General features: G+C 44.9%; 1 protein-coding gene across 1 annotated transcript in view; it reads right to left on the bottom strand.

The window, feature by feature from the left end:
• Positions 1-11,886: 11,886 nt before the first annotated feature.
• EFR3A (EFR3 homolog A) overlaps positions 11,887-18,346 on the bottom strand; it is a 225,687-nt gene continuing 219,227 nt past the window's right edge. The window contains exons 23-24 of the mRNA XM_040354978.1: positions 14,083-14,132; positions 11,887-12,197 (exon numbers count right to left, since the gene is read on the bottom strand). Of these exons, the coding sequence (XP_040210912.1) occupies positions 12,092-12,197; positions 14,083-14,132 (156 nt within the window). The 3' untranslated portion in view covers positions 11,887-12,091. The remainder of the gene's footprint in view (positions 12,198-14,082; positions 14,133-18,346) is intronic.

The raw sequence follows: 18,346 nt of genomic DNA, 5'->3' as shown, positions 1-18,346 counted from the left end.
CGCCGGTGACGGTTGGAAACAATCAGTTCCTGAGCGTCTCCGGCTCCCCCCCCCCCCCAACTCTGGCCACATGTGGTACTACATACACCAGCAGTGACACTGGAACAAATTATCTGAGTTTCCATTGATTTCTATGGGAAAACTTGCTTTGATATACAAGTGGTTTGGATTACAAGAATGCTTCTGGAATGAATTTTGCTCGTAATCCAAGGTACATTTATATACCTCTACAAGCTGAAAAGTTCTAGAAGTGCCTACTGGACTACACAGTCATACTTATACAGTATATACTGCACAACTGCTGTAACAGAAAGGTAGTCACAGGGCTGTTCATACAATGGGCTAGATTCAGGTAGGGGGACGTAAGTTTGTGCGGGCGTAGCGTATGTTATTTACGCTACGCCGCCGCAATTTAGAGAGGCAAGTGCAGTATTCACAAAGCACTTGCTTCGTAAGTTGCGGCGGCGTAGCGTAAATCTGCTGGCGTAAGCGTGCCGAATTCAAATTGTCAAGAGGTGGGCGTGTTTTATGTAAATAAAACATGACCCAACGTAAATGACGTTTCTCACGAACGGCGCATGCGCCGGCCGTGAACGTATCCCAGTGAGCATGCTCCTAATCACGGCGCAAATAGTCAATCCTTCCGACGTGAACGTAATTTACACAAAGCCCTATTCGCAAACAACGTAAAATTTTCAAAATTCAACGCGGGAACGACGTCCATTGGCTATGCCTCATATAGCAGGAGTAACGTTACGCCTGGAAAAAGCCTTAAGCAAACGACGTAAAAAAATCCGCCGGGTGCACGTACGTTTCTGAATCGGCGTATCCAGCTCATTTGCATATTCTACGCTGAAATCGACGGAAGTGCCACCTATCGGCCAGCGTAAATATGCACCCTAAGATACAACGGCGTAGGAGACTTACGCCACTCGTATCTTAGCCTAATTTAAGCGTATCTGGTTTCCAGAATATACGCTTAAATTTACGACGGCGTAGATTCAGAGTTACGACGGCGTATCTACTGGCAACTGTCTCTGAATCTAGCCCAATGTCTATCTGACTTTAAACAATTTCTGGGGCTTCAACCAGGCTTTAGGGAAAGTGGGCCACCAGCAGTCAGGGGTTGACTATTTGAAATGAAAAATGGCCAACTAGAAGCCCTGTTGGCAGGGTCTCTAGCAGTTCCTTCTGCCCTTTTTAACATAAATAAGGTAACAAGCTATACCAATAAATACCAATTACAAAGCTGACAATTCATGGCCTTGCCTAAAAAATTTCTTTTTTTTTTTATGTGAAAATCCAGGAAAAGTTAATATCGTCAAGCATGACACTTGTCCACTTATGCCGACCATGGACGGTTCAAATTTCAATTGGTTCAGCAGGACCTGGCGGAAACTTGAACCATTATGGGCAGGCTGAATGCACCCAAGTGGATCGATTTATTAACTTATGTACAATTAGCCCGTCAGATTTTTCATGCGATTATTGCTGCTCGAAATAATCACTGGGGTAGATTCAGAAAGCAATTGCGTCTGCGTAACCATAGTTACGCAGCGCAATTGCTTAGTTCCGCCGGCGTATCGACCGCTCCTGATTCAGAGAGCTCGATACGCCGACTGCAGCCTAAGATATGACTGGCATAAGGCTCTTATGCCGTCGTATCGTAGGCTGCATTCTTACGCTGGCCGCTAGGTGGCGTTCCCGTAGTGGTCAGCGTAGAGTATGCAAATTGCATACTAACGCTGATTCACAATCGTACGCGCGCCCTACGTATGCAGTTTACGTTCGTCAGGTTCCGCGTAAGGCTGCTCCTGCTATTAGTAGGGGCAGCCAATGCCAAGTATACCCGTCGTTCCCGCGTTGCGATGTTTAAAAATTACGTTGTTTGCGTAAGTGAATCGTGAATGGCGCTGGACGCCATTTACGTTCACGTTGAAGCAAATGACGTCCTTGCGACGTCATTTGCCACAATGCACGTAGGGAAAGTTTCCAGACGGAGCATGCGCACTACGTTCGGCGCGGGAACGCGCCTAATTTAAACGATCCACGCCCCCTACGGGATCATTTAAATTACGCGCCCTTACGCCGGGCATTTTTAAGGAGCGCCCGCGCAAATTATGTAGCTACTGCTTCATGAATGAAGCGTAGCGCACGTAATTTACGGAGGCGCATCGTTAAAACGGTACGCTGCGCCTCCGTAAGAGGGCGCAATTCGTACCTGAATCCACCCCACTGTGTGTTCTTTCAGCCGGGATGGCTCCCCCCCGCCAGGTGAACACAATAGTTCTGCTGGAGGGATACCCCCATCAACGCTGACTGTGTTGATGGGTGAATTGATGGAATCAGCCACATCACTCCATCTATGGCTGACAGTTCTGGGAACATGTGACCCCTCTAAAGCCCCAGTGACATCACTAGTAATCTCTTTATTCTTATGGGACCTCAGTGATGTCACAAGTACCTTGATATTCTTGTTCTCAAGCCTCAGTGTTACCACCTAAAACGGCAAAGAAGTGCCTCTAGGGACAAAATGGCTGCAGAGAGATAAATTAAGTGCTTTGGTTGTAAATGAAAAACTTTTAAAAAACAGCAACACGTTATCACAGAGGGACGAACATGTATGTTCTACACGCATGGTGTAAATAGAATGAGCTTTATATAGAAAATATACTTAACTCTTCTAGCCCACGAAGAGCTGGAAACTATTTATCATATTAACATTGATTAAGCTAAAATCTCCATACGTAAAAAAATAAATTTTCTAAGTCGGCAAACAAGTCTACTACAAATGGAGCGTACGCAGTACTCAAAGCGCAGAAGAACCAACGGCACTTGGCAAAAAGGTATAACGTTCACGAAGTAGAAGTGCAAGTGAAACAAGACTGCGAAATCACGGTGCCAGTTCACAATATTACTCGCTAGGTCACGGTCACGGATGTAACGGGATGGAATGAGCTACAATGGTTGTGCCTTGCCTACAATTTGTTTTGTTCTTGTTGCCTACTGCGACCATATAAATCTCCCTTTTATCCTCCTATTCTGTATTTAGGGAATTTGGAAACAAAAAACTGTGATTACTAAGGCGCTATGTAGTGCTGGCTCCATCCGTGTCATCCTAGCACTGTGAAACATACAAACATACTAAGGAAATTTAACGACAAAACATGAATATTCGTTGCCAACATTATCACAAGGCCTATCTGCACTGGACACATCGAATTACAAAAATGTGCAAACATATAATTATTTTTTTGCCATGTGTACATGCTGAACAGACCCAGAGGAGTTGGCCATTTGGTCTTATGTAAGAGGGTGAGGGCCTGCTCCAGCTTACAAAATGGCAGCTGCTGGTGGGTACAGATCACAGGTACACTTTAAAGCTAAGCTATTTACATCACAAAGAAACACAGTGTTTCGGTATCTTCCTTGCTTCACTTTAATCTAGTATTGTCCTTTGCTTGGCTCGCATCAGTTCATCTAATGTACATCTCTGCCAGTGGAAGGGGTTGTAGGTATCTAAAAAAGCTCCATGCCCATGGCAGCTTAAAGCGAGAAGGTCTACCTAATAAAAGTACCCCCCACCACTCCCTAAAATGCTGCATATAAGTACCTTTGGGGGATAGCCATTATACTCAACCTCTGATTTGATATTTCCGGGGGAGTTGAGCTGACGACATCCTCCTGCCAACATGTTGAGCAGCCCAAATCTCACAAGACGACGCTGAAGAACAGTGCTGGATCATCTTTTCGCAAGATTTGGGCTACCCAACACTCTCTGACTGGCCAGGAGCAGAATGACATCATCCTTGACTAGCTGCTGCCGGGGAAATTCGGAGAGATGCAAAAACAACATCTACACCCCCCACAGGCTCTTTTAAGCACCCTTTTAGGGAGGGGAGGCTACTTGAATAAGTGAACCTTGCCACTGAGATGGAAGTTCCACTCAGTTGGGCTGCAAATGGCCTCAGGTCCAACTCTAACTATGAGAGCTTACGACACATAGGTCAAAGCACAGGCAACTGGTAGTAGCTGGGATTGGTCGGCAGGGTCATTTGTTTTATACCCCTCAAGTGATTTGACAGTGTCCGATACATAGGTCGAAGCGTAGGCAACCTGGAGGAGTTAGGAAAGGGGGGGGCAGGACCATTTGTTTGTCAATCCACCCCTTGACCAATTTGGGAGTGTCTGACATAGGTTGAAACATAGTAAACTGGGAGGACCTGGGAGAAGGGGACAGGGCCATTTGTTTTATATTCCTCATCTCTAGTGAATTAGGAGTGTGACACATAAAATAGGATGAAGCATAGACAATCAGGAGGAGCTTGGAGAAGGTGGGCAGGGACATTTTTAGGCTCCTCTCCTTGAGTGATTTGGTAGTGTCTGACATAGGCAGGAACATTGGTTTATGCTCCTCCTCTCAAGTGAATTGGGAGTGTATGACATAAGCCGAAGCATAGACAACTGGTAAGAGCTGGCAGGGCCATTTGTGTTATACTCTTCCCCTCTAAGTGAATCAGGAGTGTCTGACACATAGAACAGGATGAAGCATAGACAATCAGGAGGAGCGCTGGGAGAGGTGGGCAGAGACACTGTTTTATGCTCCTCCCCTCAAGTCAATTGGGAGTGTTTGACATCGGTCAATCACGGATAACTGGGATGAGCTGGGAGAAGGGGCAGGTTAATTTTTTTTTTTTACTCCTCTCATCCAGTGAATTAGGAGTGTCTGACCCATAGGCCGAAGCAGAGGAAACTTGCAGGAACAGGGACTGGAGAGCATGACTATGTTTTCCTTACCCTCCAGCTTTCCCTTTATTTCCCCCGTACACACGATCGGAATTTCCGATGGACTTTTTCCATCGGATTTTACGATCGTGTGTAGCCCCATCTGAGTTTTTTCAATGGAAATTCCGATTAATTCCATCGGAGTTTAGATATAGAACATGCAAAAGCCCGATCTTGTGTACGCGGCATTAATTTTTAATAAATTCTATGAAAGGAAATATTTGTATTTGATAAAAAATAAATCTGCTCACAACTGGCTAACCTGATTGGGAGGCTACAAAACTTGTAAACGAGCCTAGAAAATTCCGACACCCCCAACATTCCCCTAAAGTGCTGGCTGCATTCCATATACTCAATTCTCTTTCTTCTTTGTTAAAAAGTATATATATATATATATATATATATATATATATATATATATATATATATATATATATATATATATATATATATATATATATATTTATTTATTTTTTTGGAAGGTCCTATAGGAAGGAAAACATTTTTTCCCATGCTTGGAAGGAGTTTATAGCATTCAGATCATTAATTTCCATGGGTGAGGAGAGGGCTTATTTGGTTGCTAGAGGTGTAGCTATAGACAATTACACAACTAAACAGGCATCCGAGGCAACAGCCACCCAACTAAAAGACCAATAAAGGACAGCTGAATTCAGATACGGACTACGACTTCACACGGCCCTCAGAGAAGTTAATGAACTGAAGGCTACAAGTGACTGAGCGACCTTCGTGTGCAAGCAGGTGAACAGTGTTCAGTTCTTTCCTTTAGAATCACAATAGTGCAAAACCGAAAAACATACCTCTAAAAAATTCAAGAACCAGCAATATAACAGTGTTGTGTCACTGTAGAAATGAGGTAACATAAAACTGTGTGTGTGTGATCCATAAAGGGTTAAAAGGTTTTAACCATCTCAGATACAGGTCTACAAACATATTCTTGGACGGAGACAAGCAAATCACTTTCGCAAACACCAAACCTGCCTTTTGTAGGAGAATTTCGTAAACATTCTCATGAGGTCCAACACAGGTTCACGTGACAGTCAGAGATATGTGCAGTCAAAGAAAGAAAAAAACAAATTGTCACGCACCAAGAGCTAAGTATCACATAAGTGAAAGCAGCTTCAGCCTGGCAGTCCTCCATGACTAAGCCCCGGACGCAGGACGAAACGTCGCGGTGGACGTGGCCTGGACGGAGGCGGGCTGAAGCCGCTTTCACTTATGTGATAACTCTGCTCTTGGAAAACAAAATCAAATCGGTGCACATCAACAAGGCCTGAGTATATCACATAGGTGAAAGCCGCTTCAGCCTGGCAGTCCTCCACGACTAAGCCCCAGAGGCGGGACGAAACACATTGGTGGACGTGGCCTGGGCGGAGGCAGGCTGAAGCCGCTTTCACTTATGTGATAACTCTGCTCTTGGTGTGCGGCGATCAGGTTTCGTCTTCCCTTGACTGCATATTTTGAGCCAGGACAGGCTTTTTCCATGCCAACACCTATCTCTGCGAGTCACCAGAGCTGGAGATAGGAACCTTAAGTGGCACCTGAAATTTTTTCTGTTCATGGTTACAGCCAGAGATGTGTGCTGCACTCAATAGTGCCTGGCCCGGATTCAGATAGAATGGTCTATCTATGGGCGGGCGTAACGTATCTCAGATACGTTACGCCGCCGTAACTTAGGGCGCAAGTTCCGTATGCAGAAACAACTTGCACCCTTAGTTACGGTGGCGTAACGTATGTGTGGCGGCGTAAGCCCGCCTAATTCAAATGGGGATGATGTGGGCGTGTTTTATGTAAATTCACTTTGACCCCACGTATTTGACGTTTTTCACGAACGGCGCATGCGCCGTCCGTGGAATTTCCCAGTATGCATTGCTCCAAAGTACGCCGCAAGGACGTATTGGTTTCGACGTGAACGTAAATGACGTCCAGCCCCATTCACGGACGACTTACGCAAACAACGTAACATTTTCAAAACTCGACGCGGGAACGACGTCCATACTTAACATAGTATACGCCTCATATAGCAGGGGTAACTTTACGCCGGAAAAAGCCTAACGTAAACGACGTAAAACGATGCGCCGGCCAGACGTAAGTTTCTGAATCGGCGTATCTACCTAATTAGCATATTCATTGCGTAACTATACGGAAGCGCCACCTAGCGGCCAGTGTAAGTATGCAGCCTAAGATACGACGGTGTAAGACACTTACGCCGGTCGGATCTTAGGGAAATCTATGCGTAACCGATTCTCTGAATCAGTCGCATAGATACGACGGCCCGCACTCAGAGATACGACGGCGTATCCGGAGATATGCCGTCGTATCTCCTATCTGAATCTGAGCCCCAGTTTTTAAACCATTTACACATTTCTATATCTGCTAATCGCCTCAAGCAATGATGTTCTGTTAAAATCTCAGAAGAGAGAAAGGTGGCTGCTAGAAGCCACTGCAGTCTTAAGTGAACCCTACAGAGGGCAGCAATGAGTTTGTGGCGTATCAAATTATATACAGCTTGCTTGTTCTGAGATTGTCTCTCTGAGTTTTTAATCGTTATAATGCATTATCTCTGCCGTTGATAAGTAAATATAATTTTTGCCAGGAATTGTGAATATATGATTCCATGCATGACACAAAAAATAACATTAAAAAGATGTATTGAGCCAGTCACAGCCCATTTAATGCCAAACTGTTATCTTACATTCTAGATTTAGTGGTGAAATACTTATTTCTTACTACTTATTTACTTGCTCTTATTGCTCTCTGTGACCCAAATAAATACATGTACCTCACCTGGTTATAAAAAAGGCTCCAATTGTCTTTTGCTCTCCAAAGCCTACAGTATATATTGCATGAAATGTAAATCTCTGCATAAGCAGCAGTTCCACAATATATTAAAGCTGAACTCCAGACAGACACAAAAACTTCAATTGAATTACATTTCTCAGTAGCTGTAAGGGATATAAATCCACCAAGTGCCTTTGCAAACACAGATATTGCCTTGTAAAAGCATACGTGACATCACTGTGCTGCACACATCCCTCTATGGGAGGGACCCAGCAGTCTCCAACCTACTACAGGCTGTCACTACATGAGAGGGCGGAGACAAGACCAGTCACCCTGCACAAGGATAGAAAGAGCAGAGCTGTGGTAGGGGCCATGTAAGCTCCACCTACTACAGGCTGCCACTACAGGAGAGGGTGAGACCAGTCACCCTGCCAGAGGAGAGAAAGGGGCAGAGCTGTGGGAGGGGGCCATGTAGGCTCCACCCACTACAGGCTGTCTGCAGACTACTACAGGAGGGGGTGGAGACATGACCAGTCACCCTGCACAAGGAGAGAGACCGCAGACCAGTCACCCTGCACTAGGAGAGAGAGAGAGAGCAGAGCTGTGGGAGGGGCCATGTAGGCTCCACCCACTACAGGCTGCCTGCAGACTACTACAAGAGGGGGTGGAGACATGACCAATGATCCTGCATAAGGAGAGAGAGAGAGCAGAGCTGTGGGAGGGGCCATGTAGGCTCCACCCACTACAGGCTGCCTGCAGACTACTACAGGAGAGGGCGGAGACCAGACCAGTGACCCTGCACAAGGAGAGAGAGAGCAGAGCTGTCGGGGGGGGCCATGTAGGCTTCACCCACTACAGGCTACCTGCACACTACTACAGGAGGGGGTGGAGACATGACCAGTCACTCTGCACAAGGACAGAGAGTGTGGAGTTGTGGGAGGGGCCATGTAGGCTCCACCCACTACAGGCTTACCTGCACATCTACTACAGGAGGGGGTGGAGACCATGACCAGTCACTCTGCACAAGGACAGAGAGTGTGGCGTTGTGGAGGGGCCCTGTAGGCTCCCATCCCACTACAGGCTGCCTGCAGACTACTCAGGAGGGGGTGTGAGACATGACCGTCACCCTGCACAAGAGAGGGAACATTAGTGACTGGTCTTTAGTTACAGGAGCTTCCTGCACAGAGGCAATGTACAGAGGTTGTTTCCTGTTGGATTACTGCACAGATTTAAGAATACACAAAAAAACGTTTGCTTTTATTAAATAATATGTACTTAGCCCCGATTCCAGCTTTAGGGCACTTTCACACTGGTTCGCTTCAAAACTGCCAAAGCGTTGAGGCATTTTTGCTGCGCTTTTGCAGTGCAGTTATTAAAAGGACAAATAAAAAAAACTACCAAAAATTCTTATTGGGGGAGTTTTTGAGGCCGTTCCCATACATTTCAATGGAGAGGAGCGTTTTAGCTCCCCAAACATGCTGCAAGCAGGATTTTTTCTACACTGCCAGGAATGCGCACCACCCCCAGTGTGAAAACATTCATTGATTTTAAAGGGAAGCATTTTTCTTGAGCTTTTCAGATGCTTTTATTTATTTTTAACACAAAAGTGCTTAGGGGCCTTTCACACTGGAGCGTTTTTCGAGTGAAGCCTCATCTGCAATCCCAATGTGAAAGCCCGAGTGCTTTCAGAGCCCTTTCACACTGTTAAGACCCTAACGTTTTAGGGCGTTTTTGCAGTGCCTCAGTGTGAAAGGGAAATGTGTATATCCAGGGCGCTCCAAGAATTTGAATCCTGACAGATAACGTCTGTGTTGGAGAGGGTAGCAGATCTTCACACACTTTAGGCAGCACTCAGGGAGACAAGCAATCTCTAATGGGAACAGAAAAACAAACAAGGCGCCTCTTAGTGCAGAAATATAAAACTTTTAATATCCCCTAAAGGGGTTAAAAACACTTACAAGATGGTGGATGAAGCAGGCATGTCCAGAAGATGTTCCAGTGGCAGGGCAGTCCCAGTCTGATGATAAAGCTTCCAGGGAAGTCCACAGGATAACAGCCAATTTGTGCTGTGAGTGTTTAGAAAACACAATGGTGATGGAGCCTGGGGATGATGTCAGAGGAAGCGATTTCGGAACAGCTCATTGGTTCCTTCTTCAACCACTGGCTGAAGAAGGAACCAATGAGCTGTTCCGAAACGCGTCCCGCCTCTATGACACACTTCCTGCCCTCTTCCTGGTTGTGTTCCATGCTGGTTTTTGTCTCGCTTCCTCTGACACCATCCCCAGGCTCCATCACCATTGTGTTTTCTAAACACTCACAGCACAAATTGGCTGTTATCCTGTGGACTTCCCTGGAAGCTTTATCATCAGACTGGGACTGCCCTGCCACTGGAACATCTTCTGGACACACTTACCTGCTACATGCCTGCTTCATCCACCATCTTGTAAGTGTTTTTAACCCCTTTAGGGGATATTAAAAGTTTTATATTTCTGCACTCAGAGGCGTTTTGTTTTTCAGTGTTAAGGGAAAGACGTTTTTACAGCGCTTTCAATTAATTTCAATGGAGAGGGGTGTTTTTGATGCGTTTTTTTTTCAACGCCCAAAAGCTGCGCCAAAGATGCTGCTTGCAGCACTCAGTGTGAAAGGGACCATTGAGATGCATGGAGAGCATTTTATGAGCGTTTTAATAGCGCTATTTTTATGCTAAAACGCTGTAAAAACGCTTCAGTGTGAAAGGGCCTTTTATGTAAACGGTCAATCCAGCAACAAAGGATGTCTCAGCATTGGGTGTATACCGGCAGTAGGAGTCAATCCCCTGGGTGTTGTGTGTCCAGCATCTGTCAGGGGACCTCATTCTTGTCTGTTATATTCTCAGTCCAGCCATGTGAATACTAGAAGTTCTTTAATTTTTTTTTATTTTTTTCATTTTTTAATATGCAAGTCAATGTGATCAGGTTAATGTGAAATATAAACATATCCATGATTGTCAAGGTCTTAAAACTCCATTTTAATGTACAATATATATATATATATAGATGACAGCATGGAAGCCATGCTTGCTCATTACACAGAGATGACGTGCCTACATGGTAATTCAAATCAGTGACTGTGCTTTGCTGTTCCTTGTCTATAGGTCAGCTGACACTGACTGAACACCGTACAGATTACTGCAATGCTGGAGCTAAAAACAGGCAGTACAAATTGGCATAACATGCCATATAATCTCCAGGATACAACACCGCGATCAACTAAAAGTGACTTTTAAAAAAAACACAACATTTACATTATCAAGAATGCAGCAGAAGAAATGAGACTCCACTGTGAGAACCGCCCCTTTTTTTGATGCTACCAAAGACAGCCAGTGGATAATTCAACACATGAGCATTCACCCCAAAAAAACAAAAAACATAGGTTCCGAGAGGGCGTGGCCTTAAAGTGAACCCGTCAGCCATTAAAGCGATTTAAAAGTAGAGCACAAACATAAGAGGACTGTAATAATAATCCTTATTGTAATATCGCTTGTGAGCCAGTAAAGCCTTTTTCTGTGTTTGTCTAATCCTAGATTCCCTTTATGAATAAGGCCATTACTTCCCTTACTTAAAGGGGTTGTAAAGGTACAATTTTATTTTACTGGAAGTCTGTTGTATTTCACTGAACAATAAAAGAGGATTGCTCAGAGCTGGATTAACTCTGTGTGGCAAGACTGGGCACAGATGATAGGAAATCTTATACTCTACATTGTGACATCAAAAATAAATATTTTTTTTGGGGGTTTACATCCACTTTAAAAGGGTTGTAAAGGTACAATTTGGGCTAACTTTACTGGCTAGTTTTTTTTTTATTTATTAAAGTAATTTTTTTCCAAAAAATTGCATTTAAAAAGACTGCTGCGCAAATGCAGTGCAACATAAAATATTGCAACAACCACCATTTTATTCTCTAGGGTCTCTACAAAAAAAAATATATAATGTTTGGGGGTTCCAAGTAATTTTCTAGCAAAAAAAAAAAAAAAAAAAATGTATGTATGTATGTATATATATATACACACACACACACACACACACGCTAAGCCCCTCTTACTGTAGCCCTGTCCAATGGCAACTAAGGGGAATCCGAATCTACATTCAGATGGGTGCATCTGCGAACGTATCTGTAAAAATAATATAAAGGCTGACAGGTTCACTTTAATAAAAATTAGAAGCCAAAAAAAAAAAAAAAGCATGGTCATACTACGCCCTTACCACAGCTCATAGCCGTCCCTTTTGGCTTCTACAATCATACACTAATACAGAATTTGTACACTTTTCATTTTAACTGGTTTGCTTTTTTATTTTTGGTATCTGTAGGAAACCGTCCTTTTCTTTCAGTCCAATCTTAGCCGGCTACGTAACATTCTTATAAGTCCCCCGCCTTATGGATCTGATGGAGTGTCTGAATACTGAGAAGCTGAACTAACCCTAAAACACCAGAAGCTCACAGGAGCCCCTTCGATGACCGGACTTGCGGCTTAGTAAACACAAAGATCTGGGAACTTCATCTCGTACACTGGAATGGAATGGTACTGGGCGTGTCCCGCCGTGATGGTTATTGTTCCCGATGGACTGGGTGGTGGCCTGAAACAAAGAAAAAAAAATGGGAAGTGTTTTATTGGAGCAGAATATCAGCCAAAAATGTTTTGGATTGGAGGAAGTGGAGAAAGGTTTTCTTTTTTAAGCAGAAAGGTTTTTTATTAGACAAACAAAACAGTACAGACATAGCAAGTATACCGTGTTTCCCCGAAAATAAGACCTACCCCAAAAATAAGACCTAACCTTATTTATCAGAAGGGCTGCAATAGAAGCCCTACCCCCGAAAATAAGCCCTAGTTTAAAATGCTTGTAAAATCCTATAATCCACTCTATTACAGTAGTATATAATGTACAATGTGTGTGCTTCTGTAATATAAATGCGGGAAGAGAGCTCCGGCAGGTCACAGAAGCGCAAAGCGGCGCTATAACGAAGGTATTACAGAAACACACACATTGCACACAGAGCCGGATTTGCTCTCCCTGCCGCCCCAAGGCCAGGTTCCACAATGCACCCCCTCCCCGCCAACTGAACCCCCCCCCCCCCCCCAATCAATTGAGAAAGTGTGGCACGGTTAGTTCAAATATGTTTTGTTTGTCTTTTTTCATTTTTTTATCACTTTTTTTATTTTTATTTATTTGTAGCTTGACGCTTACTTTTTTTAATTTTAGTATCATTTTCTTATTATTTTCTTATTCTTTACTTTTTTATTTTATTAATTTAAGTATTATTTCCTATTATTTATTTTTTATCAATTTTTTTTCACTTAACTTTTTTGCTATCACACAGGAGAAAACAACTTCCTGTGTAATAGCAATTGGAGGTGACATGTTCTCTTTATTGACCCTGTCACCTCCAAAACAGGACTCCTAGCACTGTGCTAGAACTCCTGTCACAGCCGAGATAGGAAGAGCACAGCTCTCCCCTCTCACTGTGTACATCGGCAGCAGGGACAGGAGACAGACTCGGTGGCCGGGGGAAGGACGGAGTCCTGAAGACAGAGCCAGCAGAGAGAGGTATGTGGGGTGGGGGGGACGGGGGACGGAAGCACATATTTTACAAGTGATTTCGATGACATCGCCGCAATCACTTGTTAACGAGCGAGCGGATTCCCCCATAACTTACCGCCCTTAACTGTTTGTTCCGGGCGTCGGAGGACTCCATGCCACTGCCCTGCCGCCCCAAGGCCCGGCCTCATGGGAAATCCGGGCCTGATCGTACATTATATAAAACTGTAATAAAGTGGATTATAGGATTTTACAAGCCTTTTAACTTCACACTGGGGATTCCTATCGGGCAGGGGGAGAGAAGACGGCACATTACACGGTAAGACCTACCCCGAAAATAAGCCCTACTGTGTCTTTTGTTGCCAAAATTAATATAAGACCTGGGCTTATTTTCGGGGAAACACGATAGCAAAAAAAAAATTCATCCGACATCCGTTATTGTATCAAAGATCCAAAGTATAACTCAGGCCAAAATGTGTCAATACATTCAAAAAAGAATCCTATACAGTTTGATATAAACATATATTACCAATTGTACCAGCATTTGAAGCCCCGTTATTAAGAGGGGGGGGCAGAGGGGGCCAAAAAGAGCTAGTAATCCATCCTAACCCGGTGATAACTGGGGCATACCATCAGGATGAAAGAGGGGGGGGAAAGCCCAGAGGGTGTGGAGAGGGACGGTGGATGGAGGGGGGCAACAAAGGGAATGGGGGGGGGGGATTGGTCAGGTTTTTAGATTCACCTTATTTGTCATAAGACCATTGTGACCAGGACTTGTTGGTGTCAGTGGGCAGAATAGTGTCTTATATCAGTGGGCAGAATAGTGCTCCCAAGTGCCAGATAAAGGCAAGCAAAGGGCAGCCTCTGGCCCCCGTGTCGCAGTCTGGAGACCCCTGATCTAGATAATGGGCTGGGAAAGTGTTACCTTATAGTCAGCTCCAATATCTGGGCCAGTTTATCATGTAGCAGGTTGGCCTGTGTACAAAGAAAAGAAGATTAGACACAAAAACATGACAGAGTCACTAACCATGGCCATTGGATTTGTCCTTTCATTTGTAATCTACAATGTTTCCTATTTATAATTTTAACACATTATTTATAGAAAGTTTTCACAATTACAAGAAGCAAACAATAGAAAAATACAAGATACACAGACCTAACCATCCACATACAAATTCAGATAGGGTACCATTAGGATACCACCATTAAGTCCAGGTCTAGAATATTTAACATAAAACCATCGCGGATCAAAAGTTTAGCCCAACAAACTTTAAAGGGTCACTAAAGGAAATATTTTTTTGCTGAAATGACTGTTTACAGGGTATAGAGACATAAAAGTTAACTGATTCCTTTTAAAAATGATTACAAATAGATAAAAATCAATCATATAATGTGCCTGCAGGTTAGTTTCACTTTTAAACTGTTTTCATGTTCCTGTGAACTAGAGAGACACACAAAACAAAAACAAACAATAAGGACATGAAACCAGGACGGTAACGGAAGCTATTTAGCTAAAAAAAAAAATTCCTTTAGTGATCCTTTAAGTGTGTTTCCCAGGAGACAGCGGGGGGTGACGGGAAGTGGCCTAACTCCAGTGGGAGTCTATGCTCGGAAATGGGTGCAAATACCTGTCTTAGATGGGTATCTGCACCCCCTCCCCCTGAAAGGTCCCAAATGTGACACCAGAGGGGGGAGGGTTCCATAAAGCGGAAGTTCTATTTTTGGGTGGGACTTCACTTTAATCAATAGCCCGTCATGAAACCCAATGCAATGTGGAGGGGTATACGGGAGTCCCATGTATTTTGACACCAAATTAATGGTTCTTGTACAAAATGTAAATGTAATAAACCTTTTTTTTTATGCATTACTGTTATTTCTTAAAGCATTGTTTGATACTAATGACATATTTTCATGTCCTGTACAGACCACATGAAAGTAAAGATGGGTGCAAGGCCCTGATGAAGCACAATTGTATGAAACATGTTGGCTATCTGCACAACCAAGTATCTTGTTTCTAATCTCCTCATGGTCTATGTAAACCTATGAATACATATTAATAATGTTATTAATAAATGTATATATTTTTTCAATCAATCTTGTCTAGTGTGCTCACCTTATAACAATCAGTGTCTCCCAATAAAATCCCATTAATTGTGAGAGTTGTGTCCCTCTTCACCCCTTTTCTTTTATCGCTTACCTGGGATTGGGAGACTTCACCATCTGCTTCTGGAAACCATCCAACGTTTCTATACATACTTGTTTCAGCAACCGTTTTACCATTGACGTACATGTACATCATGCAGCCTGTTCTGGGTTAGGGACGTGCCGATTGCTGGTTCCCGGCCGATCACAATGTCAACAAAGCTGTTATGAATAAGTGTGAGCTCTGCCGTGTTCGCACAGTCCACGTGCAGAGCCCGCCAGGAAGTCGGCTGCGTTAATCACAGGCAGGGACAGAGGTGTTGCTAGGGGGGTGCGGTCCACACCCGGGTGACACCCGCTAGAGGGGTGAAACCATCCCGACAATGAGGATTTATTTATTTTATTTTTTTTAAATTTGCTGACATGACTGCAGCAATGACAGCGCTGAGCGCAACGTAATCGGAGCGCCAAACACCGCGGTACAAGAGATGGGGGGGTTGCGGGGTGACACCGCGGCACCATCCATCCCCTCCTCTCACAGCCACGGGCTGTTAGCGGTGCTCGGCACACAGGCACAGCCGAGTGAAGCCGCTGCCGCCTCCCCCTCCTCTCTGTTTGTGTGTACAGAGGGGGAGGGGCAGAGGGGACCTTCTGTCCATGTGCCGTGATAATCTGCGATGATCTGAGGTACTGAATGGGGGGGGGGGGGGGGGTGTTTGCACTGGGGGGGATTTCACTGAAGGGGGTGTTTGCACGGGGGGGGTTTGTACTGGGGGGGGGTTGTTTTGGGGGGGTGGGGGGGTTTGTACTGGGGGTGTTTGCACTGAGGGGGGTTTTCATAAGGGGGGTTTGCACTGAGGAGGGGTTTGCACTGAAGGGGGTCTGTGCAACATGCAGGGGTCCAGAGGTGCAGGCGGCTGTGTAATGTAAAAGGGTCCAGAGATGCAGGGTGCTGTGTAATGTAAAGGGGTCCAGTGATGCAGGGGGCTGTGTAATGTAAAGAGGTCCAGAGGTGCAGGGTGCTGTATAATGTAAAAGGGTCCAGAGGTGCAGGGTGCCATGAGATATAAAGGGGTACAGTGATGCAGGGTGCTGTGTAATGTAAAGGGGTCCAGAGGTGCAGGGTGCTGTATAATGTAAAAGGGTCCAGAGGTGCAGGGTGCTATGAGATATAAAGGGGTCCAGTGATGCAGGGTGCTGTGTAATGTAAAGGGGTCCAGTGATGCAGGGTACTGTGTAATTTTAAAGGGGTCCACTGATGCAGGGGGCTGTGTAATGTAAAGAGGTCCAGAGGTGCAGGGTGCTGTGTAATGTAAAAGGGTCCAGAGTGCTGTGTAATGTAAAAGGGTCCAGAGGTGCAGGGTGCTGTGTAATGTAAAAGGGTCCAGAGGTGCAGGGTGCTATGAGATATAAAGGGGTCCAGTGATGCAGGGTGCTGTGTAATGTAAAGGGGTCCAGTGATGCAAGGGGCTGTGTAATTTTAAAGAGGTCAAGTGATGCAGGGGGCTGTGTAATGTAAAGAGGTCCAGAGGTGCAGGGTGCTGTGTAATGTAAAGGGGTCCAGAGGTGCAGGGGGCTGTGTAATGTAAAGGGGTCTAGTGATGCAGGGTGCTGTGTAATGTAAAGGGGTGCAGAGGGCTGTGTAGTGTAAAAGGGTCCAGAGGTGCAGGGGGCTATGTGAGGTAAAGGGGTGCAGAGGTGCAGGCGGCTGTGTAATGTAAAAGGGGTGCAGTGATGCAGGGTGCTGTGTAATGTAAAAGGGTCCAGAGGTGCAGGTGGCTATGAGGTGTAAAGGGGTCCAGTGATGCAGGGTGCTGTGTAATGTAAAGGGGTGCAGTGATGCAGGGTGCTGTGTAATTTTAAAGGGGTCCAGTGATGCAGGGGGTTGTGTAATGTAAAGAGGTCCAGAGGAGCGAACACGCCGGAGCTCATCCTTAGTTATAAATAACTTTAAATTCATAACAGCTGTGTTTCCTGCAGAGCGGTGCTGTGATTGGCCCGCAGCTATCACATGGTACCTGGGCCAATCACAGCAACCTGTACCATGTGATTAGCTGTAGTCAATCACAGATCACTAGTTATTACAGCTATCATTAATTTAGCCCATTCACGACAGTTAAAAACATTGCTGTTACAATGATCATCATTATAACAGCAAAGTGTGTAAAAAAACAAAAACAGATCCCTGATCAAGCGGCTTGCTATGGGGGCACTCGGCAAGAGGGAGGTGCCCAGAGGGCCGGCGGGGGACCCAAGAAGAGGATTGGGGCTGCCCTGTGCAAAACCGCTGCACAGAGCAGGTAAGTTGTTATTTTTTTATAAAAATGTTTTCCTTTACAATCACTTTAAGGGCCTCAAGAAATGAGAAAGGCCGTCAGTACATCAGGATTGATCAATTTTCAAATATATTGTATATGCCACAGTTTGTATACGCTACAACTTTACCGCAAACCAATTAACCACTTAAGGACACCTTCACGCCGATATACGTCGGCAGAATGGCACAGCCGGGCACATCCAGGTACCTGTACATGGCCCTTTAAGCCCAGCCGTGGGGTTGCGTGCGCCGCCGGCGCGTGCACGCGACCCGGTCCGAAGCTCCACGGCCGCGGGACCCGATCGCCGCCAGTGTCCCGCGATCGGTCCTCCGGAGCTGAAGAACGGGGAGAGGCGAGTGTTAACACAGCTTCCCTGTTCTTCGTTGTGGCAGTGTCATTGATCGTGTGTTCTCGGTTATAGGGAAACACGATCACTGACGTCACACGTCCAGCCCTGCCCCCTACAGTTAGAAACACATATGAGGTCACACTTAACCCCTTCAGCGCCTCCTAGTGGTTAACTCCCAAACCGCAATTGTCATTTTCACAGTAAACAATGAATTTTTATAGCATTTTTTGCTGTGAAAATTACAATGGTCCCAAAAATGTGTCAAAATTGTCTGAAGTGTCCGCCGTAATGTTGCAGTCACGAAAAAAAAAAATCGCTGATCGCCGCCATTAGTAGTAAAAAAAAAAAAATATTAATAACAATGCAATAAAACTATCCCC

Source organism: Rana temporaria, chromosome 5 (genome assembly GCF_905171775.1).
Source record: "Rana temporaria chromosome 5, aRanTem1.1, whole genome shotgun sequence".
In the NCBI taxonomy this organism is placed as follows: domain Eukaryota; kingdom Metazoa; phylum Chordata; class Amphibia; order Anura; family Ranidae; genus Rana; species Rana temporaria.
This window is presented reverse-complemented; position numbering and strand designations above follow the sequence as displayed.